The sequence below is a fragment of the Melanotaenia boesemani genome, chromosome 15 (genome assembly GCF_017639745.1).
Source record: "Melanotaenia boesemani isolate fMelBoe1 chromosome 15, fMelBoe1.pri, whole genome shotgun sequence".
Classification (NCBI taxonomy): Eukaryota; Metazoa; Chordata; class Actinopteri; order Atheriniformes; family Melanotaeniidae; genus Melanotaenia; species Melanotaenia boesemani.
In genome coordinates, this window is record NC_055696.1 from 34,075,969 (window position 1) to 34,098,015 (window position 22,047).

Here is a 22,047-nt window from a genome sequence, read left to right on the forward strand (position 1 = left end):
ATCAGAGTAATCAGAGAAGAGGTTGTGTTAAGGTTCATGACCAAGCTGCAGTCCTGTCCTGGGCACAGTGATGTGGTTCAGGTTAAAAAATCTTGTTCCAGGTCCAGGGTAATGTCCTGGGAATGCATTATGTAACAGACAGTCCTCACAAAGCAGTGAAACCAGAGTGTGTGTGTTCAGATGTTAAAGTCATCAGTCAGGAATCTGTTGTTGGACGGAAACGTGCGGCCTCCCCTCCTTTAACTCTTCATCGTCTGGAAACATTTTAATATGTCCCATTAAACTTCACGTTCCACCTTAAATGTTCCACTTTAAATCTAATGTGTGTGTGTGTGTGTGTGTGTGTGCAGCTGACGAGCGCTGCCGTCTGTACTGTCGGTCCAAAGAGACGGCGGCCGTGGTGTCCATGAACAGGATGGTGCATGATGGGACGCCGTGTTCCTATGACGACGCCCACAGCGTCTGCGTCCGAGGAGAGTGTGAGGTCTTTATTATGCTTCAGTTTCCAGCTGTGATTCATTTACAGGAAAACTGTTGGAAAACTGGAACATTCCAGATTTTATGTCCCTAAGACTAAAATGACATCAGCTTTATGTGTTTGCTGTTGTTTTTTTCTGTTTGTGATTAAAAGTCTTTTCTTTTTTTTTCTTTTACCAAATTAATCATTTATTTACAGTTATTGGATTAATCCTCATAATTCCTCTCCTCTTCCTCCTCCTTCTTTTTATTACCTCCACCTCTACTCTTCTTCTTCTCTTCTTTGTCCTCTTCATCTCCTCCTCTTACCTTCATCTCCTCCTCCTCCGCCTCCTCCTCCTCTTCCTCCTGTAGCATGTGGGCTGTGATGGTCAGATCGCTTCGGACCAGCAGGAGGATCGATGTGGGGTATGTGGAGGAGATAATTCCAGCTGTAAAGTCATCAAGGGAAATTTCACTCGCAGCACCAAGAAAGAAGGTGATCTGAACCAGAACCAGAACCAGACCTGGTTCCATCCAGACCACTTTTTAACCCTGCACACTAAAAGAAAACTCCATGGTTACTGGTGTCCTATAGAAACACTTTCCACACATGTTTCAGGTTACCTGAAGATTCTGGAGATCCCCAAAGGAGCCCGACACCTGCTGATCCAGGAGTTTAAAGGGACTCCTCACATCCTGGGTAAAACGATTATGAAACCTGAAGACCGCCTCCTGGGTTTCTAGAGAAATTTGATGTTCTGTTTTTTTTTTTTTTGTTTGTTTGTTTGTTTGTTTCCCAGCTGTGAAGAACCAGGAAACGGGTCATCTCTTCCTCAATTATGAAGACGAGCTTCCTGAAACCAGAGTGGTAATCGAGAAGGGAGTGGTCTGGGACTACAACAACACAAGTGAACAGGAGTTCCTGCAGACCACTGGGCCACTGAAGTACGGGGTTCTGCTCATGGTCAGTTCACAGGTTCATGTTCATGATTTTAGACGATTTTACTGATAAACAGGAATCAAGAGCAGCTTCCTGGTGGTTTCAGACCAGGAAGCGAGCGGAGCTTCCTGGCGGTTTCAGACCAGGAAGCGAGTGCAGGTACCTGGCGGTTTCAGACCAGGAAGAGAGTGCAGCTTCCTGGCAGTTTCAGACCCGGGTGAGAGCGCTGCATCCTGGCGTTATCAGACCAGGAAGCGAGCACAGCTTCCTGGCAGTTTCAGACCAGGAAGAGAGTGCAGCTTCCTGGCAGTTTCATACCCGGGTGAGAGCGCTGCATCCTGGCGTTATCAGACCAGGAAGTGAGCACTGCTTCCTGGTGGCTTCAGACCAGGAAGCTAGCGCAGGATCCTGGCAGTTTCAGACCCGGGTGCGAGCGCTGCATCCTGGCGTTATCAGACCAGGAAGTGAGCACAGCTTCCTGGCAGTTTCAGACCAGGAAGAGAGCGCTACTTCGTGGCGGTTTCAGACCAGGAAGCGAGTGCAGGTTCCTGGCGGTTTCAGACCAGGAAGAGAGTGCAGCTTCCTGGCAGTTTCAGACCCGGGTGAGAGCGCTGCATCCTGGCGTTATCAGACCAGGAAGTGAGCACTGCTTCCTGGTGGCTTCAGACCAGGAAGCTAGCGCAGGATCCTGGCAGTTTCAGACCCGGGTGCGAGCGCTGCATCCTGGCGTTATCAGACAAGGAAGCGAGCGCAGCTTCCTGGCGGTTTCAGACCAGGAAGCAAGCGCAGCTTCCTGGTGGTTTCAAACCAGGAAGAGAGTGCAGCTTCCTGGAGGTTTCAAACCAGGAAGTAAGTGCAGGTTCCTGGCGGTTTCAGACAACGAAGAGAGCGCTGCATCCTGGCAGTTTCAGACCAGGAAGCGAGTGCAGGTTCCTGGCGGTTTCAGACCAGGAAGAGAGTGCAGCTTCCTGGCAGTTTCAGCCCCGGGTGCAAGCGCTGCATCCTGGCGTTATCAGACCAGGAAGCGAGCGCAGCTTCCTGGTGGTTTCAAACCAGGAAGAGAGCGCTGCATCCTTGCAGTTTCAGACCAGGAAGCAAGCGGAGCTTCCTGGTGGTTTCAGACCAGGAAGTGAACACTGCTTCCTGGTGGCTTCAGACCAGGAAGCTAGCGCAGGGTCCTGGCAGTTTCAGACCCGGGTGCGAGCGCTGCATGCTGTCGTTATCAGACCAGGAAGCTAGAGCAGCTTCCTGGCGGTTTCAGACCAGGAAGCGAGCGCAGCTTCCTGGTGGTTTCAAACCAGGAAGAGAGCGCTGCATCCTGGCGGTTTCAGACCAGGAAGAGAGCGCTACTTCCGGGCGGTTTCAGACCAGGAAGCAAGTGCAGCTTCCTGGAGGTTTCAAACCAGGAAGTAAGTGCAGCTTCCTGGCAGTTTCAGACCAGGAAGCGAGTGCAGGTTCCTGGCGGTTTCAGACCAGGAAGAGAGTGCAGCTTCCTGGCAGTTTCAGCCCCGGGTGCGAGCGCTGCATCCTGGCGTTATCAGACCAGGAAGCGAGCGCAGCTTCCTGGTGGTTTCAAACCAGGAAGAGAGCGCTGCATCCTTGCAGTTTCAGACCAGGAAGCAAGCGGAGCTTCCTGGTGGTTTCAGACCAGGAAGTGAACACTGCTTCCTGGTGGCTTCAGACCAGGAAGCTAGCGCAGGGTCCTGGCAGTTTCAGACCCGGGTGCGAGCGCTGCATGCTGGCGTTATCAGACCAGGAAGCTAGAGCAGCTTCCTGGCGGTTTCAGACCAGGAAGCGAGCGCTACTTCCTGGCGGTTTCAGACCAGGAAGCGAGCGCAGCTTCCTGGTGGTTTCAAACCATGAAGAGAGCGCTGCATCCTGGCGGTTTCAGACCAGGAAGAGAGCGCTACTTCCGGGCGGTTTCAGACCAGGAAGCAAGTGCAGATTCCTGGTGGTTTCAGACCAGGAAGCGAGTGCAGCTTCCTGGAGGTTTCAAACCAGGAAGTAAGTGCAGCTTCCTGGCAGTTTCAGACCAGGAAGCGAGCGCAGGTTCCTGGCGGTTTCAGACCAGGAAAAGAGCGTTGCATCCTGGCAGTTTCAGACCAGGAAGCGAGCTCAGGTTCCTGGCGGTTTCAGACCAGGAAGCGGGCACTGCATCCTTGCGGTTTCAGACCAGGAAGAAAGCTCTACATCCTGGCGGTTTCAGACCAGGAAGCGAGCGGAGCTTCCTGGCGGTTTCAGACCAGGAAGCGAGTACTGCATCCTGGCTGTTTCAGACCAGGAAGAGAGCGCTACTTCCAGGCGGTTTCAGACCAGGAAGCATGTGCAGATTCCTGGTGGTTTCCAGCCAGGAAGCGAGTGCTGCATCCTGGCGGTTTCAGACCAGGAAGAGAGCGCTGCATCCTGGCAGTTTCAGACCAGGAAGCCACCGCACATTCCTGGCAGTGTCAGACTAGGAAGCGAGCGCTGCAGCCTGGCGTTTTCAGAGCAGGAAGCGAGTGCAGCTTCCTGGCAGTTTCAGACCAGGAAGAGAGCGCTGCATCCTGGCGGTTTCAGACCAGGAATCGAGCACTGCATCCTGGCGGTTTCAGACCAGGAAGAGAGCGCTACTTCCTGGCGGTTTCAGACCAGGAAGCGAGTGCAGGTTCCTGGCGGTTTCAGACCAGGAAGAGAGCACTGCATCCTGGCTGTTTCAGACCAGGGAGCCACCACAGATTCCTGGCAGTGTCAGACTAGGAAGCCAGCGCTGCAGCCTGGCGTTTTCAGACCAGGAAGCTAGCGCAGGATCCTGGCAGTTTCAGACCCGGGTGCGAGCGCTGCATCCTGGCGTTATCAGACAAGGAAGCGAGCGCAGCTTCCTGGCGGTTTCAGACCAGGAAGCAAGCGCAGCTTCCTGGTGGTTTCAAACCAGGAAGAGAGCACTGCATCCTGGCGGTTTCAGACCAGGAAGAGAGCTCTACTTCCGGGCGGTTTCAGACCAGGAAGCAAGTGCAGATTCCTGGTGGTTTCAGACCAGGAAGCGAGTGCAGCTTCCTGGAGGTTTCAAACCAGGAAGTAAGTGCAGGTTCCTGGCGGTTTCAGATAACGAAGAGAGCGCTGCATCCTGGCAGTTTCAGACCAGGAAGCGAGCGCAGGTTCCTGGCAGTTTCAGACCAGGAAGCGAGTGCAGGTTCCTGGCGGTTTCAGACCAGGAAGAGAGTGCAGCTTCCTGGCAGTTTCAGCCCCGGGTGCGAGCGCTGCATCCTGGCGTTATCAGACCAGGAAGCGAGCGCAGCTTCCTGGTGGTTTCAAACCAGGAAGAGAGCGCTGCATCCTTGCAGTTTCAGACCAGGAAGCAAGCGGAGCTTCCTGGTGGTTTCAGACCAGGAAGTGAACACTGCTTCCTGGTGGCTTCAGACCAGGAAGCTAGCGCAGGGTCCTGGCAGTTTCAGACCCGGGTGCGAGCGCTGCATGCTGGCGTTATCAGACCAGGAAGCTAGAGCAGCTTCCTGGCGGTTTCAGACCAGGAAGCGAGAGCTACTTCCTGGCGGTTTCAGACCAGGAAGCGAGCGCAGCTTCCTGGTGGTTTCAAACCAGGAAGAGAGCGCTGCATCCTGGCGGTTTCAGACCAGGAAGAGAGCGCTACTTCCGGGCGGTTTCAGACCAGGAAGCAAGTGCAGATTCCTGGTGGTTTCAGACCAGGAAGCGAGTGCAGCTTCCTGGAGGTTTCAAACCAGGAAGTAAGTGCAGCTTCCTGGCAGTTTCAGACCAGGAAGTGAGCGCAGGTTCCTGGCGGTTTCAGACCAGGAAAAGAGCGTTGCATCCTGGCAGTTTCAGACCAGGAAGCGAGCTCAGGTTCCTGGCGGTTTCAGACCAGGAAGCGGGCACTGCATCCTTGCGGTTTCAGACCAGGAAGAAAGCTCTACATCCTGGCGGTTTCAGACCAGGAAGCGAGCGGAGCTTCCTGGCGGTTTCAGACCAGGAAGCGAGTACTGCATCCTGGCGGTTTCAGACCAGGAAGAGAGCGCTACTTCCAGGCGGTTTCAGACCAGGAAGCATGTGCAGATTCCTGGTGGTTTCCAGCCAGGAAGCGAGTGCTGCATCCTGGCGGTTTCAGACCAGGAAGAGAGCGCTGCATCCTGGCAGTTTCAGACCAGGAAGCCACCGCACATTCCTGGCAGTGTCAGACTAGGAAGCGAGCGCTGCAGCCTGGCGTTTTCAGAGCAGGAAGCGAGTGCAGCTTCCTGGCAGTTTCAGACCAGGAAGAGAGCTCTGCATCCTGGCGGTTTCAGACCAGGAATCGAGCACTGCATCCTGGCGGTTTCAGACCAGGAAGAGAGCGCTACTGCCTGGCGGTTTCAGACCAGGAAGCATGTGCAGATTCCTGGTGGTTTCCAGCCAGGAAGCGAGTGCTGCATCCTGGCGGTTTCAGACCAGGAAGAGAGCGCTGCATCCTGGCAGTTTCAGACCAGGAAGCCACCGCACATTCCTGGCAGTGTCAGACTAGGAAGCGAGCGCTGCAGCCTGGCGTTTTCAGAGCAGGAAGCGAGTGCAGCTTCCTGGCAGTTTCAGACCAGGAAGAGAGCGCTGCATCCTGGCGGTTTCAGACCAGGAATCGAGCACTGCATCCTGGCGGTTTCAGACCAGGAAGAGAGCGCTACTGCCTGGCGGTTTCAGACCAGGAAGCGAGTGCAGGTTCCTGGCGGTTTCAGACCAGGAAGAGAGCACTGCATCCTGGCTGTTTCAGACCAGGGAGCCACCACAGATTCCTGGCAGTGTCAGACTAGGAAGCCAGCGCTGCAGCCTGGCGTTTTCAGACCAGGAAGCTAGCGCAGGATCCTGGCAGTTTCAGACCCGGGTGCGAGCGCTGCATCCTGGCGTTATCAGACAAGGAAGCGAGCGCAGCTTCCTGGCGGTTTCAGACCAGGAAGCAAGCGCAGCTTCCTGGTGCTTTCAAACCAGGAAGAGAGCACTGCATCCTGGCGGTTTCAGACCAGGAAGAGAGCTCTACTTCCGGGCGGTTTCAGACCAGGAAGCAAGTGCAGATTCCTGGTGGTTTCAGACCAGGAAGCGAGTGCAGCTTCCTGGAGGTTTCAAACCAGGAAGTAAGTGCAGGTTCCTGGCGGTTTCAGACCCGGGTGCGAGCGCTGCATGCTGGCGTTATCAGACCAGGAAGCGAGAGCAGCTTCCTGGCGGTTTCAGACCAGGAAGAGAGCGCTGCATCCTGGCAGTTTCAGACCAGGAAGCGAGCGCTACTTCCTGGCGGTTTCAGACCAGGAAGAGAGCGCTGCATCCTGGCAGTTTCAGACCAGGAAGCCACCGCACATTCCTGGCAGTGTCAGACTAGGAAGCGAGTGCAGCTTCCTGGCGGTTTCAGACCAGGAAGAGAGCGCTGCATCCTGGCGGTTTCAGACCAGGAATCGAGCACTGCATCCTGGCGGTTTCAGACCAGGAAGAGAGCGCTACTTCCTGGCGGTTTCAGACCAGGAAGCGAGTGCAGGTTCCTGGCGGTTTCAGACCAGGAAGAGAGCACTGCATCCTGGCTGTTTCAGACCAGGGAGCCACCACAGATTCCTGGCAGTGTCAGACTAGGAAGCCAGCGCTGCAGCCTGGCGTTTTCAGACCAGGAAGCTAGCGCAGGATCCTGGCAGTTTCAGACCCGGGTGCGAGCGCTGCATCCTGGCGTTATCAGACCAGGAAGCGAGCGCAGCTTCCTGGCGGTTTAAGACCAGGAAGCAAGCGCAGCTTCCTGGTGGTTTCAAACCAGGAAGAGAGCACTGCATCCTGGCGGTTTCAGACCAGGAAGAGAGCTCTACTTCCGGGCGGTTTCAGACCAGGAAGCAAGTGCAGATTCCTGGTGGTTTCAGACCAGGAAGCGAGTGCAGCTTCCTGGAGGTTTCAAACCAGGAAGTAAGTGCAGGTTCCTGGCGGTTTCAGACAACGAAGAGAGCGCTGCATCCTGGCAGTTTCAGACCAGGAAGCGAGCGCAGGTTCCTGGCAGTTTCAGAACAGGAAGCGAGTGCAGGTTCCTGGCGGTTTCAGACCAGGAAGAGAGTGCAGCTTCCTGGCAGTTTCAGCCCCGGGTGCGAGCGCTGCATCCTGGCGTTATCAGACCAGGAAGCGAGCGCAGCTTCCTGGTGGTTTCAAACCAGGAAGAGAGCACTGCATCCTTGCAGTTTCAGACCAGGAAGCAAGCGGAGCTTCCTGGTGGTTTCAGACCAGGAAGTGAACACTGCTTCCTGGTGGCTTCAGACCAGGAAGCTAGCGCAGGATCCTGGCAGTTTCAGACCCGGGTGCGAGCGCTGCATGCTGGCGTTATCAGACCAGGAAGCGAGAGCAGCTTCCTGGCGGTTTCAGACCAGGAAGCGAGCGCTACTTCCTGGCGGTTTCAGACCAGGAAGCGAGCGCAGCTTCCTGGTGGTTTCAAACCAGGAAGAGAGCGCTGCATCCTGGCGGTTTCAGACCAGGAAGAGAGCGCTACTTCTGGGCGGTTTCAGACCAGGAAGCAAGTGCAGATTCCTGGTGGTTTCAGACCAGGAAGCGAGTGCAGCTTCCTGGAGGTTTCAAACCAGGAAGTAAGTGCAGCTTCCTGGCAGTTTCAGACCAGGAAGCGAGCGCAGGTTCCTGGCGGTTTCAGACCAGGAAAAGAGCGTTGCATCCTGGCAGTTTCAGACCAGGAAGCGAGCTCAGGTTCCTGGCGGTTTCAGACCAGGAAGCGGGCACTGCATCCTTGCGGTTTCAGACCAGGAAGAAAGCTCTACATCCTGGCGGTTTCAGACCAGGAAGCGAGCGGAGCTTCCTGGCGGTTTCAGACCAGGAAGCGAGCACTGCATCCTGGCGGTTTCAGACCAGGAAGAGAGCGCTACTTCCAGGCGGTTTCAGACCAGGAAGCAAGTGCAGATTCCTGGTGGTTTCCAGCCAGGAAGCGAGTGCTGCATCGTGGCGGTTTCAGACCAGGAAGAGAGCGCTGCATCCTGGCAGTTTCAGACCAGGAAGCCACCGCACATTCCTGGCAGTGTCAGACTAGGAAGCGAGCGCTGCAGCCTGGCGTTTTCAGAGCAGGAAGCGAGTGCAGCTTCCTGGCGGTTTCAGACCAGGAAGAGAGCGCTGCATCCTGGCGGTTTCAGACCAGGAATCGAGCACTGCATCCTGGCGGTTTCAGACCAGGAAGAGAGCGCTACTTCCTGGCGGTTTCAGACCAGGAAGCGAGTGCAGGTTCCTGGCGGTTTCAGACCAGGAAGAGAGCACTGCATCCTGGCTGTTTCAGACCAGGGAGCCACCACAGATTCCTGGCAGTGTCAGACTAGGAAGCCAGCGCTGCAGCCTGGCGTTTTCAGACCAGGAAGCTAGCGCAGGATCCTGGCAGTTTCAGACCCGGGTGCGAGCGCTGCATCCTGGCGTTATCAGACCAGGAAGCGAGCGCAGCTTCCTGGCGGTTTAAGACCAGGAAGCAAGCGCAGCTTCCTGGTGGTTTCAAACCAGGAAGAGAGCACTGCATCCTGGCGGTTTCAGACCAGGAAGAGAGCTCTACTTCCGGGCGGTTTCAGACCAGGAAGCAAGTGCAGATTCCTGGTGGTTTCAGACCAGGAAGCGAGTGCAGCTTCCTGGAGGTTTCAAACCAGGAAGTAAGTGCAGGTTCCTGGCGGTTTCAGACAACGAAGAGAGCGCTGCATCCTGGCAGTTTCAGACCAGGAAGCGAGCGCAGGTTCCTGGCAGTTTCAGAACAGGAAGCGAGTGCAGGTTCCTGGCGGTTTCAGACCAGGAAGAGAGTGCAGCTTCCTGGCAGTTTCAGCCCCGGGTGCGAGCGCTGCATCCTGGCGTTATCAGACCAGGAAGCGAGCGCAGCTTCCTGGTGGTTTCAAACCAGGAAGAGAGCACTGCATCCTTGCAGTTTCAGACCAGGAAGCAAGCGGAGCTTCCTGGTGGTTTCAGACCAGGAAGTGAACACTGCTTCCTGGTGGCTTCAGACCAGGAAGCTAGCGCAGGATCCTGGCAGTTTCAGACCCGGGTGCGAGCGCTGCATGCTGGCGTTATCAGACCAGGAAGCGAGAGCAGCTTCCTGGCGGTTTCAGACCAGGAAGCGAGCGCTACTTCCTGGCGGTTTCAGACCAGGAAGCGAGCGCAGCTTCCTGGTGGTTTCAAACCAGGAAGAGAGCGCTGCATCCTGGCGGTTTCAGACCAGGAAGAGAGCGCTACTTCTGGGCGGTTTCAGACCAGGAAGCAAGTGCAGATTCCTGGTGGTTTCAGACCAGGAAGCGAGTGCAGCTTCCTGGAGGTTTCAAACCAGGAAGTAAGTGCAGCTTCCTGGCAGTTTCAGACCAGGAAGCGAGCGCAGGTTCCTGGCGGTTTCAGACCAGGAAAAGAGCGTTGCATCCTGGCAGTTTCAGACCAGGAAGCGAGCTCAGGTTCCTGGCGGTTTCAGACCAGGAAGCGGGCACTGCATCCTTGCGGTTTCAGACCAGGAAGAAAGCTCTACATCCTGGCGGTTTCAGACCAGGAAGCGAGCGGAGCTTCCTGGCGGTTTCAGACCAGGAAGCGAGCACTGCATCCTGGCGGTTTCAGACCAGGAAGAGAGCGCTACTTCCAGGCGGTTTCAGACCAGGAAGCATGTGCAGATTCCTGGTGGTTTCCAGCCAGGAAGCGAGTGCTGCATCGTGGCGGTTTCAGACCAGGAAGAGAGCGCTGCATCCTGGCAGTTTCAGACCAGGAAGCCACCGCACATTCCTGGCAGTGTCAGACTAGGAAGCGAGCGCTGCAGCCTGGCGTTTTCAGAGCAGGAAGCGAGTGCAGCTTCCTGGCGGTTTCAGACCAGGAAGAGAGCGCTGCATCCTGGCGGTTTCAGACCAGGAATCGAGCACTGCATCCTGGCGGTTTCAGACCAGGAAGAGAGCGCTACTTCCTGGCGGTTTCAGACCAGGAAGCGAGTGCAGGTTCCTGGCGGTTTCAGACCAGGAAGAGAGCACTGCATCCTGGCAGTTTCAGACCAGGAAGTGAGCGCTACTTCCTGGTGGTTTCAGACAAATAACTGGGCGCTGCATCCTGGCGGTTTCAGACCAGGACGTGAGTGCTGCATCCTGACGGTATCAGATGTAACTACCATTTACACAACTGATGCAGCCACAGATGAAGATACAGACTGGTTCCTCAGAAGATGCAGACATCTTCTTCTGTTTATGTCCTTTAGGTCCGTTCCCATGGCGACTCCAAGGTAACAGTATCCTATAAGTACATAATTGAGGATCACCTGCGGTCGTCGCTGGAGTCCAACTTGGTGCAGGAGGATGCCATTTTCTACGAGTGGGCACTGAAGAAGTGGTCTCACTGTTCCAAACCCTGTGGAGGAGGTACATAAGGAATGTACTGGCTTCATATTAAATGCATGCGTCTTTATTATGGCCGCCTCACTTATTTTATGTTTGTTTGAAGCGCTGTTTGTTCTCCAACTCCACTTTATTTATATGGCACTTTTAAAACAACACGGTTGACTAAAGTGCTTCACACCAAAATAAAACAATAAAATAATAAAAAGAGAATATCAAAACATTCTCGTCATCAGAAATTTACACTGCAGATTCTCAAGCTGCAATTTTCCACTAACCATTAGGGAGAGGTGCAGTGACCAGTTAGACCGGATGGAAGGTCACAGTGTCGCCAGCCGTAAAAATAATGGAAAGTTCAGAAAACATGACATGTTGTTCTGGTGAAAGAGGTTGTGGAGGATTTGGACAGATTGAGGGATCTGGTTCAGTTCTCTATTGCAGCCCTTGGTGAAATCCTTCGGTAATAACCGTAGTACACAAGCAAGTACGAGAACAGTTACACTCACAACAGAGCCGGTTGGCTACAACAACCAAAAGTTAAAAAGTAATAATATCCTTGACCTTACTGTCATCAGGCTTCATGGATGAACACATCTGAGAATCATCTGTACATAGTGAATAGTATCGGTCCAAGACTATAACCCTTAGGAACTCCGTGGATATCTTGCTTTTAGAACAGTGCAGGGACCAGTCTGACCAGATTTAAGGTCACAGTGTCAACAGCGGTAAAGGGGCAGCAGTGGCCTAGGCTGTAGAGCTAGTCATACAATGATCAGAAGGCTGGTGGTTTTATTCCCGCTCCCCTAGTCAATCTGTCATTGTGTCCTTGAGGAAGACACTTTACCCTCCTTGCCTCCAGTGTAGACTCTTTAAGTGTTAGCAGGAGGGTGAGGTGTGGGCATCGCTGGTGTATGAATGTGGATGAATGTTCGGTGGTGGTCAGACAGGCTGTAGGTGTGTAGCCGTCAGTCTGCCCCAGGATAAAAGCCACAGATATAGCTTCCATCACCAGGTATGAATGATGAATGAATGAATAATGGATACAATGTACAGAGCTTTGGGTGCCTTGAAAAGGGCTATATAAACCAGTCACTGTGTTCTGGTTTAGGGTCCTTAACAACTATGATACCAATGATATCTTAGGGCATATTCATACTGGCTCTGGTTGGTCCACTTTAAATGAACCCCAGTCCTCTTTAATGGATAGTACGGTTTATTTGTCGCAGACTGAACTCTGGTCCAGTTGAAAACCAGGTGTCTCATGGTTTGGACCAAAGCAGCGAACTCCAGACCAATTAAGAACTGGGGATCTCTTAGTTCAAACCAAAGAATCAAACTGTGGTCCGACTGAAACCCAGGGGTCTCCTGTTTTGGACCAAAGGAGCGTAATCTTGTCCGGTCGAAATGGCTGCCTCCTGCTCCTCATACTGCACAAATTCTGAAAACTGAATCAGGTCTGAAGATCAAACTAAAATCATATTACTTGCCATAAACAATTGAGCAAGTGAGTCATGTAATCAAATGTTCCTAAATTCCCATCAATTTGATCTTTTATAGACTAATCCATTTTATCTCCCCATTCCTCAACTATTGCAACATCTCCAACACATCTCAATCAAAAATCTATAACTGGACTCCAGATGGTTCGAGATCAGACTTTAAACTGGAGCAAAGAAAACAGAACATCACTCCTGACTTAGCCTCCTGGGCTTCCAGCATGTTTTAGAAGAAGATTTTACTCTTGACTTTCAAAGGCCTTCACAGCTGTTCATCCTCACATTTGTCAGACTGTTAGAAGTCTGAGATCCTCTCAGGACTTTAATTTGTCCTAGAGACTGGATTTAAGACCAGAGGTGACAAAAAAAAAAAAACCCTGGAATGAACTGTCTGAAGAGATCAGGTCAGTATTAGACAAATATCTGAGAGCCTTTTGATTATATTTGCTGAGTTACCTGCTGTCCAACTATTTCTATTGTTTTATTATACTGATGTTGTGTGAAGCACTTTGGAACATTTGTTTAGAAATTATAATATAAATAAAGTTATTATTACTTGTGGTGAAGGAGTGGTTTTCTGTCATGTCCAATCAGTGAGCCAGATTTTCTTATTCTTTCTTCCCGTTTATAGTGGTTGTTTCAACAAGTATCACTCCCTAGTGAGAAGGTGTTGTAACTGCGTGACGTTGTTCCAGTGGTTTGGTCTGCCTCAGTAGACTGCAGTGTGAAGGCAGAATTAGTTACCATTGTCGCCATGGTAATCGTTTTGTTTACATCCTACAAAGTCGGCATCTCTGTTTGTTCTGAATCAACTCCCCCTGGAGGAATCCTCCAGTAACAACCATAGAACACAAGCAAGGATGTGTACTTGACTGACTCATGATTACCACCAATAGCCTGTGTTCTGGTTACCACGGCAACAGGTGTGCTGTACTAACAGTGAGTGTTTGTTACCAGGAAAACAGTACACGAGGTTTGGATGCAGGAGAAAGGCTGATGGGAAAATGGTTCAGAGGATATTCTGTGCCAACATCAACAAGCCAAGAGCCATCAGCCGCAAGTGCAACACCGAGACCTGCAGGCCGCCACGGTACCGCCTCAGAAACATACTGCAGTTTCCCATGGCAGCGCAGTATGGGCAGGACATGTGATTTATTTTTGGTTTGTCTCCCAGCTGGGTGAGCGGAGACTGGGAGGACTGCAGCGCCTCCTGTGGCCAGACCGGGTGGCAGCGGCGCTGGGTCAGCTGCCAGCAGGAGTCCAGCAGCGGGAAGCAGCAACGCTCCGTCAACAGCAAGTTCTGCAGCAACGATCGGCCAGAGTCCAAACAGATCTGCAACCGGTTCCCCTGCCCCGCCGCCTGGAGAACCGGGCCCTGGACTCCGGTAGGAGGACCAGACCTCCTTCCTGTGGTCCAGCTCTTCTCTTTCTGGACTCTACCCAACCTTCTCCTTCTAAACTATCACTATCGTCCATCTTTCTAGATTCTGTCCAGGTTCGGTTTGTGGACAATCTCTGACCTCATCATCATCACCTTTTTCTCTCTTCTTCTCCTTGTGTCATCATCATCATCCTGATTTCTATCAGAACTACCTCTTCTGCTTCCTGATGGACCATCTCTGGGGATGTTCTTCCTGGTGTAGTTACCTCGAAGTCTCTGCTGTCCTTCATCTTCTGTCCATATTTCTACTTCAGCAAACTACCTGACTTTCTAGAATATCTTCAACTCCCTTGGCTTGTTCTATTCAACCAGTGTCCAACGTACGGCCCCGTACGTGGGCCAAAAACCGACCCGACAGAGACTCTGATCTGGCCCAAAGGATGAATCTGGTAATTATGTAAATAACATAGAAATATTAATTGGCATATTAGTAAAAGCCACTGTAGTATTACAATAAAAAAATAATATTATAATAAAAGTAACTAATATAATAAAAGTAACTAGAATAATAAAATTAACTGTAATATAATAAAAGTAACTGTAATCTCTAATGTTTCCAGGTTTCACATTTTCTGTTTAAATATAAAACGTTTCCAGGGCAGGAGAAAATTTCTTCCATGTGAGCTGAGTTAGTTCAGGGATTTCTACACACATGTGGAAATGTACGCGTTTAGTTTTATGGTTTATATACCATATATAATAAGTAAAATAAATCAAAACAAGATAAACATATATAAAAATACAAAAATATATTAAATGAAATATATAATAAATATAAATGTATTTCATTAATGAAGTAAAAAATTATGAAATTGATCACATTTCAGAAAATTATAAATAAAATTACTTTACAAAAAAGATTTAATAAGTTTGAAAGAATTTCTGAAAATATATATATATACATTTATATATATATATATATTAGGGCCGGGCATGTTAACGCGTTAATCTTGTGTTAATGCGATAATTAATTAGCATTGTTAAGTTTTTTTAAGCTTTTTTTTCACTCTACTGGCTCTGAACCAGAGAAACCTCATACAGAGGCTGCATTCAGGCCACTTCCACGTCTGGTCCTGCTGCAGCGGTGATGATGGAATCAGGAGAGAATGCCTTCTCCAAGTCTACAAAGCACATGTAGATTGGTTGGGCAAACTCCCGTGCCTCCTCAAAGACCCTGAAGAGGGTGTAGAACTGGTCCACTGTTCCACGAGCAGGACGAAAACCACACTGCTCCTCCTCAGTCCGAGGTTTGACTACCTGATGGACCCTCCTCTCCAGCACCCCTGAATAGGCCTTAACGGGGAGGCTGAGGAGTGTGATTCCCCTGTAGTTGGAGCACACCCTCCAGTCCCCCTTTTTGAAGAGGGGGACCACCACCCCAGTCTGCCGGTCCAGAGGAACTGTCCCCAATGTCCACGCGATGCTTCAGAGGTGTGTCAGCCAAGACAGCCCTACAGCATCCAGAGCCTTAAGGAACTCATCCACCCCAGGGGCCTTGCCACCGAGGAGCTTTTTAACCACCCCAGCAACCTCAGCCCCAGAGATAGGAGAGCCAACACCAGCTACCCCAGACACTGCTTCCTCATCGGAAGACATGTTGGTGGGATTGAGAAGGTCTTTGAAGTATTTCCTCCACCGCCTCACAACATCCCGAGTTGAGGTCAGCAGCCCCCCATCCCCACTGTTCACAGTGTTGGCGGAGCACTGCTTTCCCCTCCTGAGCTGCCGGATGGTGGACCAGAATCTCCTCAAAGCCATCCGGAAGTCATTCTCCATGGCCTCTCCAAACTCCTCCCATGCCCGAGTTTTTGCCTTAGCGACCGCCAAAGCCGCGTTCTGCTTAGCCCACCGATACCAATCAGCTGCCTCTGGAGTCCCGCAGGACAAAAAGGCCCGATAGGACTCCTTCTTCAGCTTGACAGCTGCCGGTGTCCACCAACGAGTTCGGGGGTTACCGCCACGACAGGCACCGACGACCTTATGGCCACAGCTGCGGCTGGCCGCCTCGACAATAGAGGCACAGAACACAGCCCATTCAGACTCACTGTCCCCCGCCTCATCCAGGACATGGTTGAAGCTCTGTCGAAGATGGGAGTTGAAACTCTTTCTGAAAGGGGACTCTGCCAGACTTTCCCAGCAGACCCTCACAACACGCTTGGGTCTGCCAGGCCTGACCAGCATCCTCCCCCACCATCTGAGCCAACTCACCACCAGGTGGTGATCAGTTGACAGCTCCACCCCTCTCTTCACCTGAGTGTCCAGGACATGCGGCCTCAAGTCTGACGATACGACTACAAAGTCGATCATCAAACTGCGGCCTAGAGTGTCCTGGTGCCAAGTGCACATGTGGGCACTCTTATGTCTGAACAAGGTGTTCGTTATAGACAGTCCATGACAAGCACAGAAGTCCCACAAAAAAACACCAGGGTTAGGTTACAGAGGCTACCCTTTCGTCCACCGGCGTAAACCCCAACGTACAGGCGCCAAGTCGGGGGTCAATGAGCATGCCCACACCTGCTCGGCACCTCTCACTGGGAGCAACTCCAGAATGGAAGAGGGTCCAGCCCCTCTCAAGGACAGTGGTTCCAGAGCCCAAGGTGATTCCAACTATATCTAGCCGGAACTGTTCAACCTCACGCACCAGCTCAGGGTCCTTCTCCACCAGCGAGGTGACATTCCACGTCCCTAGACCTAGCTTTTCCAGCCGAGGATCAGACCGCCAGGGTCCCCGCCTCCAGCAGCCACCCAGCTCACACTGCACCCAACCCCTATGGCCCCTCCTGCAGGTGGTGAGCAGCTTTCAAATTAAACCATTCACGACTATGCCTGTAATCTGCCCGTTTTTACTGCATCGTATCAACAGAACGAGCCGATGCTACAAATATTTACTGTTAACTGAGCTTCTCTTGGGGAAACTTCAGATGTCCCAGGGTCAGTAAACGCAGCATGTAATGTACTTCTATATGTTGTTCTAAATCATCTCTACCATGTTCTAAATCATAATGCAGAATTCATCCAGCATCATCTCACCAACCATCTCCATGGTGATAATTTCTGTCCTAAATGTCCTAAAAAAACTGCTTTTTCCTTTTATCATTGAAGTGTCAGTGCAGCAGTGATAAAAGTCCTACAGCAGCATCACCCAAAGTAAACACCTGCTGGTAAAATACATCATTGGCTGATTGTTTTACAGTTTCTATTCACTTTTTACATCAGATGATCACTTTAGTTGTAATAATCAGTTCAGTATTTCATAATAATAATAATAAATATATGTAAACATACAACTGAGGTAAAATATTATTGAACCTTCATTTATTTTTCTCTGTAAATTTCCGGTTGTTTTCTAAAATCTAAAAAGGTGATTAAATGTAAACAGACATTTAAAGTGAATGTGGAACCTGAACTAAAATTAGTTTGACCCCGCTGGTCCAATCTGAACCAGCTGACCCGGGTTAGACCACCTTTTCTCCATCCATCTTCCTGGACTAACTCCAGGTTTCCTGGTCTGAGCCATCTGTATCTCCAGATCAGTTCCTGATCACTTTAGAATCTGATCAATACTTTTGTTTGCGTAGTGTTCGGCGTCTTGTGGAAACGGGACTCAGGAGCGTCAGGTTGCGTGTTTGAATCCTGAAGGCTCAGCTGGAAACTGCAGCAACCGTCAACCAATCAGGACACGCACATGCCAGGCCCCGCCCTGCAGCGGTAAGCATCTTTCAATCATCTGCGAGCACTTAAGGAAAGGAGGATGATGGGAGCTGAGTTTGTCTCCCCCCGCAGGCTACCAGAAGAACGCCATCATCCTGTGGCTGTCCAGGTCCAACCCAAACTTCCCAGCAACACAGAACTTCTCCAGTAAGACAAACATCTTCCTCATCCTCGCCTCCTTCAGGTTACTGGTCTTTACTGGTTTTCCTCAGCAGTAGAACTAGTCAGAACCACTCATAGGCGGATGGGTATAGATGAGGATAAACCTGATCAACAGCAGTAGAAGGATCCATCCATTTAATGATCAAAGATGTGGTCTCCTTAGTCCTGGATGACCACAGTTTCGCAATGTTTCCCAAAGAAATGGGCCCAGGATCTCATTTGCATCTACATGACATCAAACTTAAATCGGATTTAGATCTTATTTACATCTTAGTCACATCTAATTTGCAAAAAACCTGGATTTAGCATCCATCCACATATAATTATTCTATTCTATTCGATTCTATTCTATTCTATTCTACAGTCATTTAGCAAACGCTTTTGTCCAAAGTGACTTCCATCTGAGAGTAAGAACAACACAAGCAAGAATTCAAACAAGATGGACGTCATCATTTAGTGGTATTCAGACTGCTGGAGTCCAGTTGGACCAGGTGCTGTCATGTAGTGCTAGAGGCAGTGTATACAATTTTTTTTATTATTTTTCTTTTTGATTTTATAGTTTCTGTAATTCATTTTGTTTAAATACAAGACCATTACTTAATTGAACAACATCATCTTGGGCATAAGTGCAGCAGCTTCTTCAGTACCTGGTTGAACCAAAGAGCTGGACAAATCTTTCTACCTCATTCTGAGTAGAAGAGTTAAGCTAAGTGTGGAAATGCTCCTTAAACAACTGAGTCTTTAGCTTGCTTTTAAAAGTGGATAAGGACTCTGTGGATCAGACAGAGTTTGGTAGATGGTTCCACCACCGGGGAACAACAGAGGAGAAGAGTCTAGCTACTGATGTGGCGCCACCTTGTGGTGGGAGCACTAGGCGTCTTTCGCTGGCAGATCGTAACTGTGGAGAGGGAGTGTAGCTCTGGATTAAGGAGTGGAGGTAGACCGGAGCCGTTTGGGTTATTGTTTTGTAAGCCAGAAGCAGAGCTTTGAATCTGATGTGCTGCAACTGGACGCCAGTGAAGAGCAATTAGCAGCGGAGTGACATGAGCTCTTTTGGGCTGGTTGAAGACCAGACGTGCTGCTGCGTTCTGGATCATCTGCAGAGGTTTAACTGAGCATGCAGGCAGGCCAGCCAGTAAGGAGTTGCAGTAGTCAATGTGTGAAATGACCAGAGCCTGGACCAGGAGCTGGGCCGTGTGTTCAGTCAGGTAGGGTCTGATCCTCCTGATGTTGTAGAGAGCAAATCGGCAAGATCGATGAACCGAGGCAACATGGTCCTTAAAGGTCAGCTGGTTGTCTACCATGACACCAAGATTCCTGGTAGAAGACGTAGGTACAAGCGTGATGGAGACAAGCTGCACGCTTATCTGTGGCGGTAAGGAAGGATTGGCTGGAAAGACAATAAGTTCGGTCATGGACAGATTTAGCTGAAGGTGGCGATCCTTCATCCATGCGGAGATATCAGCGACATGCTGATATTCACATTGAGACGTTGTGTCGTCAGGTAGGAAAGAAAGGAAAAGCTGAGCATCATCTGCATAGCAGTGGTAGGAGAAACCATGAGAGCTAATGATGCACCGAGTGAGGAGGTGTATAGTGAAAAGAGAAGAGGGCCAAGCACCGAGCCCTGAGGCACCCCTGTTGTCAGCCCATGTGATCTGGACACGCCCCCTCACCAAGATACTTTGAAGGATCTTCCTGTGAGGTAGGACATAAACCACGAGAGGACAGATTCTGAGATGCCAAGCTCCAAGAGTTTGGAGAACAGTATATGATGGTTGATCGTGTCAAAGGCAGCAGACAGGTCCAGCAGTATAAGTACTGAGGATTTACCAGTGGATCTGGCAACCCGTAGGGAATCAGTAACTGACAGGAGAGCAGTTTCAGTAGAGTGACCTGAAATGATCTAACAGGTTGTTGTCTTGGAGGAACTGTGAGACCTGAAGATGGCATGTTCTAGTAGTTTAGACATGAATGGAAGCAGTGAGACCGGCCGGTAGTTTCCAACCTGGGCTGGGTTGAGTGTGGGTTTCTTCAGCTGCGGGGTAACCCGAGCTTGCTTGAAGGCAGAGGGAAAGACACCGGATTTAAGAGAGGAGGTGATAATATGGGTTACTGCAGGTTTGACTGTAGGTAAAATGCTCTGCAGGATGTCAGAGGGAACAGGATCAAGAGGACAGGTCGTGGGTTTTGAGTTGACTAGATGTGTAGAGACTTCGTCCTCATTTAGAGAGCAGAAGGAGCAGAGTGAGGCACCAGTAGCTGGTTTGGTAAGGCAACCTCTGTGATAATGGACTGGGAGGGTTTTGTATGGCTGGTTTTGACACCAGAGGACAGAGTTTGTCCAGAGAGGAGGCGAGAGAGAAGCAGAGTGTTTCTGTAGCCTCATTAACAGACAGTAAGGAGAAGTCTGAGTGGGAAGGGAGGGTAGAGTAAACCTCATCAGACAGCTGTGTAGGTCTGAGGGATCTCAAGTTTCTGCGGTAGGACACCATTTTTGGAGCCGCTTGATTGACATAAGGAAGGAAGACAGAGAATTTAACCAGGAAGTGGTCTGAGAGATGCAGCGGGGTGACGAACAGGTCGGCTGTGGAGCAGTTTCTGGTCAGTACCAAGTCAAGAGTATTACCAGCTTTGTGTGTTGGAGGAGTCTGTACCAGTTTGAGATTGAAAGAGTAGATGAGAGCCAGAAAGTCAGTCGCTGTGGTTTGTCAATGTGAATGTTTATGTCTCCCATGACAGTTAGTGGTGTGCCCTCATCAGGAATGTCAGAGAGAATCATGTCCATTTCAGAGACAAACTCATCTATACTGCCACCCGGAGGCAGTAAATGACCAGAATGTATGCAGTGATGGGTGTAGAGACCTTTACTAGTGATACTCAAGTGATGAGCAGTTAGCCATAGGACAGAGAGAAGTAAAGTTCCACTTTTTAGAAATAAGAAAGCCCGTTCCACCTCCTCGTCCAGCTGAGCGAGGTGTTTGGGTAAATTCTGCATTGACAGAAAGGGCAGCTGGTGTAGTTGTGTTTTCTGGACGGATCCAGGTCTCAGTCAGGGCTAGGACCTGAATGTCAGAGAGATTTATTAATGAACTGATAATTCTGCTTTGTTCACTGCAGACTGACAGTTCCAGAGACCAAAGGTAACAGAGGTTGTGACAGATGTTCATGCCATTGGAAAGGACAGGCTTTGCGGATCGTGGTGTCTATGGGTGACACGCCTTGGTCTGTACCATGTCTGACAGGGATGGTGTGAAGCACATTGTACATTGATTTAGTTGTGAGGAGGTTTAAGCTCGTACCCTTGCTCAGGGGACTCGCAGGTCTTTACCCTTTGTGGTTTTAACCCGACGTGGGCTGACACAATGGCTGACGCCTCGCTGATGCTTCAGCGCATCATGTGTGGTAAAGTACCTGGAGCTGACACAGCTGATCCCACTTTGCTTGATTACAACCGGCTGAAACCGCCTCTATTTGCTTTGCCCTAAGCAGTAACCAGTGGGTGTGACCCACGTCACGGCCTCAACTGGTTGTAGAGAGAAGGTGCTAACGACAGAGCCCCACACCAGCAATGTAAACAATAACCCGAAACCAAGACAGAAACTCAAGCAGAAACTCACCGAACTGACTGTACCAACCCTGACTAAAATCAGTGCTTGTTCTATGCTTGTTAATTAGCATCAAATTAACATATTTTACATCTCATTTGCATTCAATTTACATATTTTTAATTAATTGCATTAAATTTGCCATAATTATTATTTATATATCATTTCCATAAAATGTTCATATAATTTACATCTCATTTATTCACACCTAGTTTATATCTAATTTCCATATCTTTTACATCTCATTTTATTTTAATATACATTTTGTTTATGTCAAATTTACATCTTATGCACATAAAATTTGCATAAAATATCCAGGTAGCCCCATTCACTTCCAGCTGCTGATGGCCATTAGAACTTAAACACGTTAAAGTCAGAAACATCAACATCGTCACGGATCCAGGTTTGTGCTGATTGGTTGTTTAATGTCATGTGATGCTTTAAGGTGAAAACAGCGTTCATGGTGAAACGTCCTTATTTCATGAGGACAAAAGTTCTCGTGTTGCTCATTAGTCTGTAATAAATAAACATTTACTATGATCCTTTAATCTCTCCAGGGCAGCGTTGCCATGGTGACCGCTCTGTATTTTGTCGGATGGAGGTGTTGAGTCGGTACTGCTCCATCAACGGATATCGACAGATGTGCTGCAAATCCTGCAGTGAAAAAAGATTCAGCAACACTGAGAACGTCAACAGTTCTAGCATCTCAAACGGCCATAACAGAACCACCAGCTCCACCAGCTCCACCAGCTCCAGCAGCATTACTCCAGCAATGGACAGCAGCAGGTAAGAATTGTCAAAGTGAGGGACTGAAACATGTTTTCTATTTTCTCTAGTCTAAATGCAGAAAAAAAGAAAGGAAGACAATATGATGAAATGTGATGAAATTGAATATTATGCAATAAAATACAATAGAATACGATACGATGAG

General features: G+C 50.1%; 1 protein-coding gene across 4 annotated transcripts in view; it reads left to right on the plus strand.

The window, feature by feature from the left end:
* Positions 1–22,047, plus strand: part of LOC121654660 (A disintegrin and metalloproteinase with thrombospondin motifs 2-like) — a 56,762-nt gene that overhangs the window by 22,301 nt on the left and 12,414 nt on the right. For 3 of the 4 annotated variants that reach the window (XR_006012979.1, XR_006012978.1, XM_042008887.1), the window contains exons 15-23: positions 351–484; positions 832–1,159; positions 1,260–1,423; positions 10,563–10,722; positions 13,152–13,284; positions 13,369–13,579; positions 17,214–17,343; positions 17,419–17,493; positions 21,674–21,902. Coding sequence is in view for 2 of the 4 variants with exons in the window: in XM_042008887.1 (XP_041864821.1) it covers positions 351–484; positions 832–1,159; positions 1,260–1,423; positions 10,563–10,722; positions 13,152–13,284; positions 13,369–13,579; positions 17,214–17,343; positions 17,419–17,493; positions 21,674–21,902 (1,564 nt within the window). In the remaining 2 variants the exon portion in view is untranslated. The remainder of the gene's footprint in view (positions 1–350; positions 485–831; positions 1,160–1,259; positions 1,424–10,562; positions 10,723–13,151; positions 13,285–13,368; positions 13,580–17,213; positions 17,344–17,418; positions 17,494–21,673; positions 21,903–22,047) is intronic. The other variant, XM_042008888.1, reaches the window with a different exon arrangement.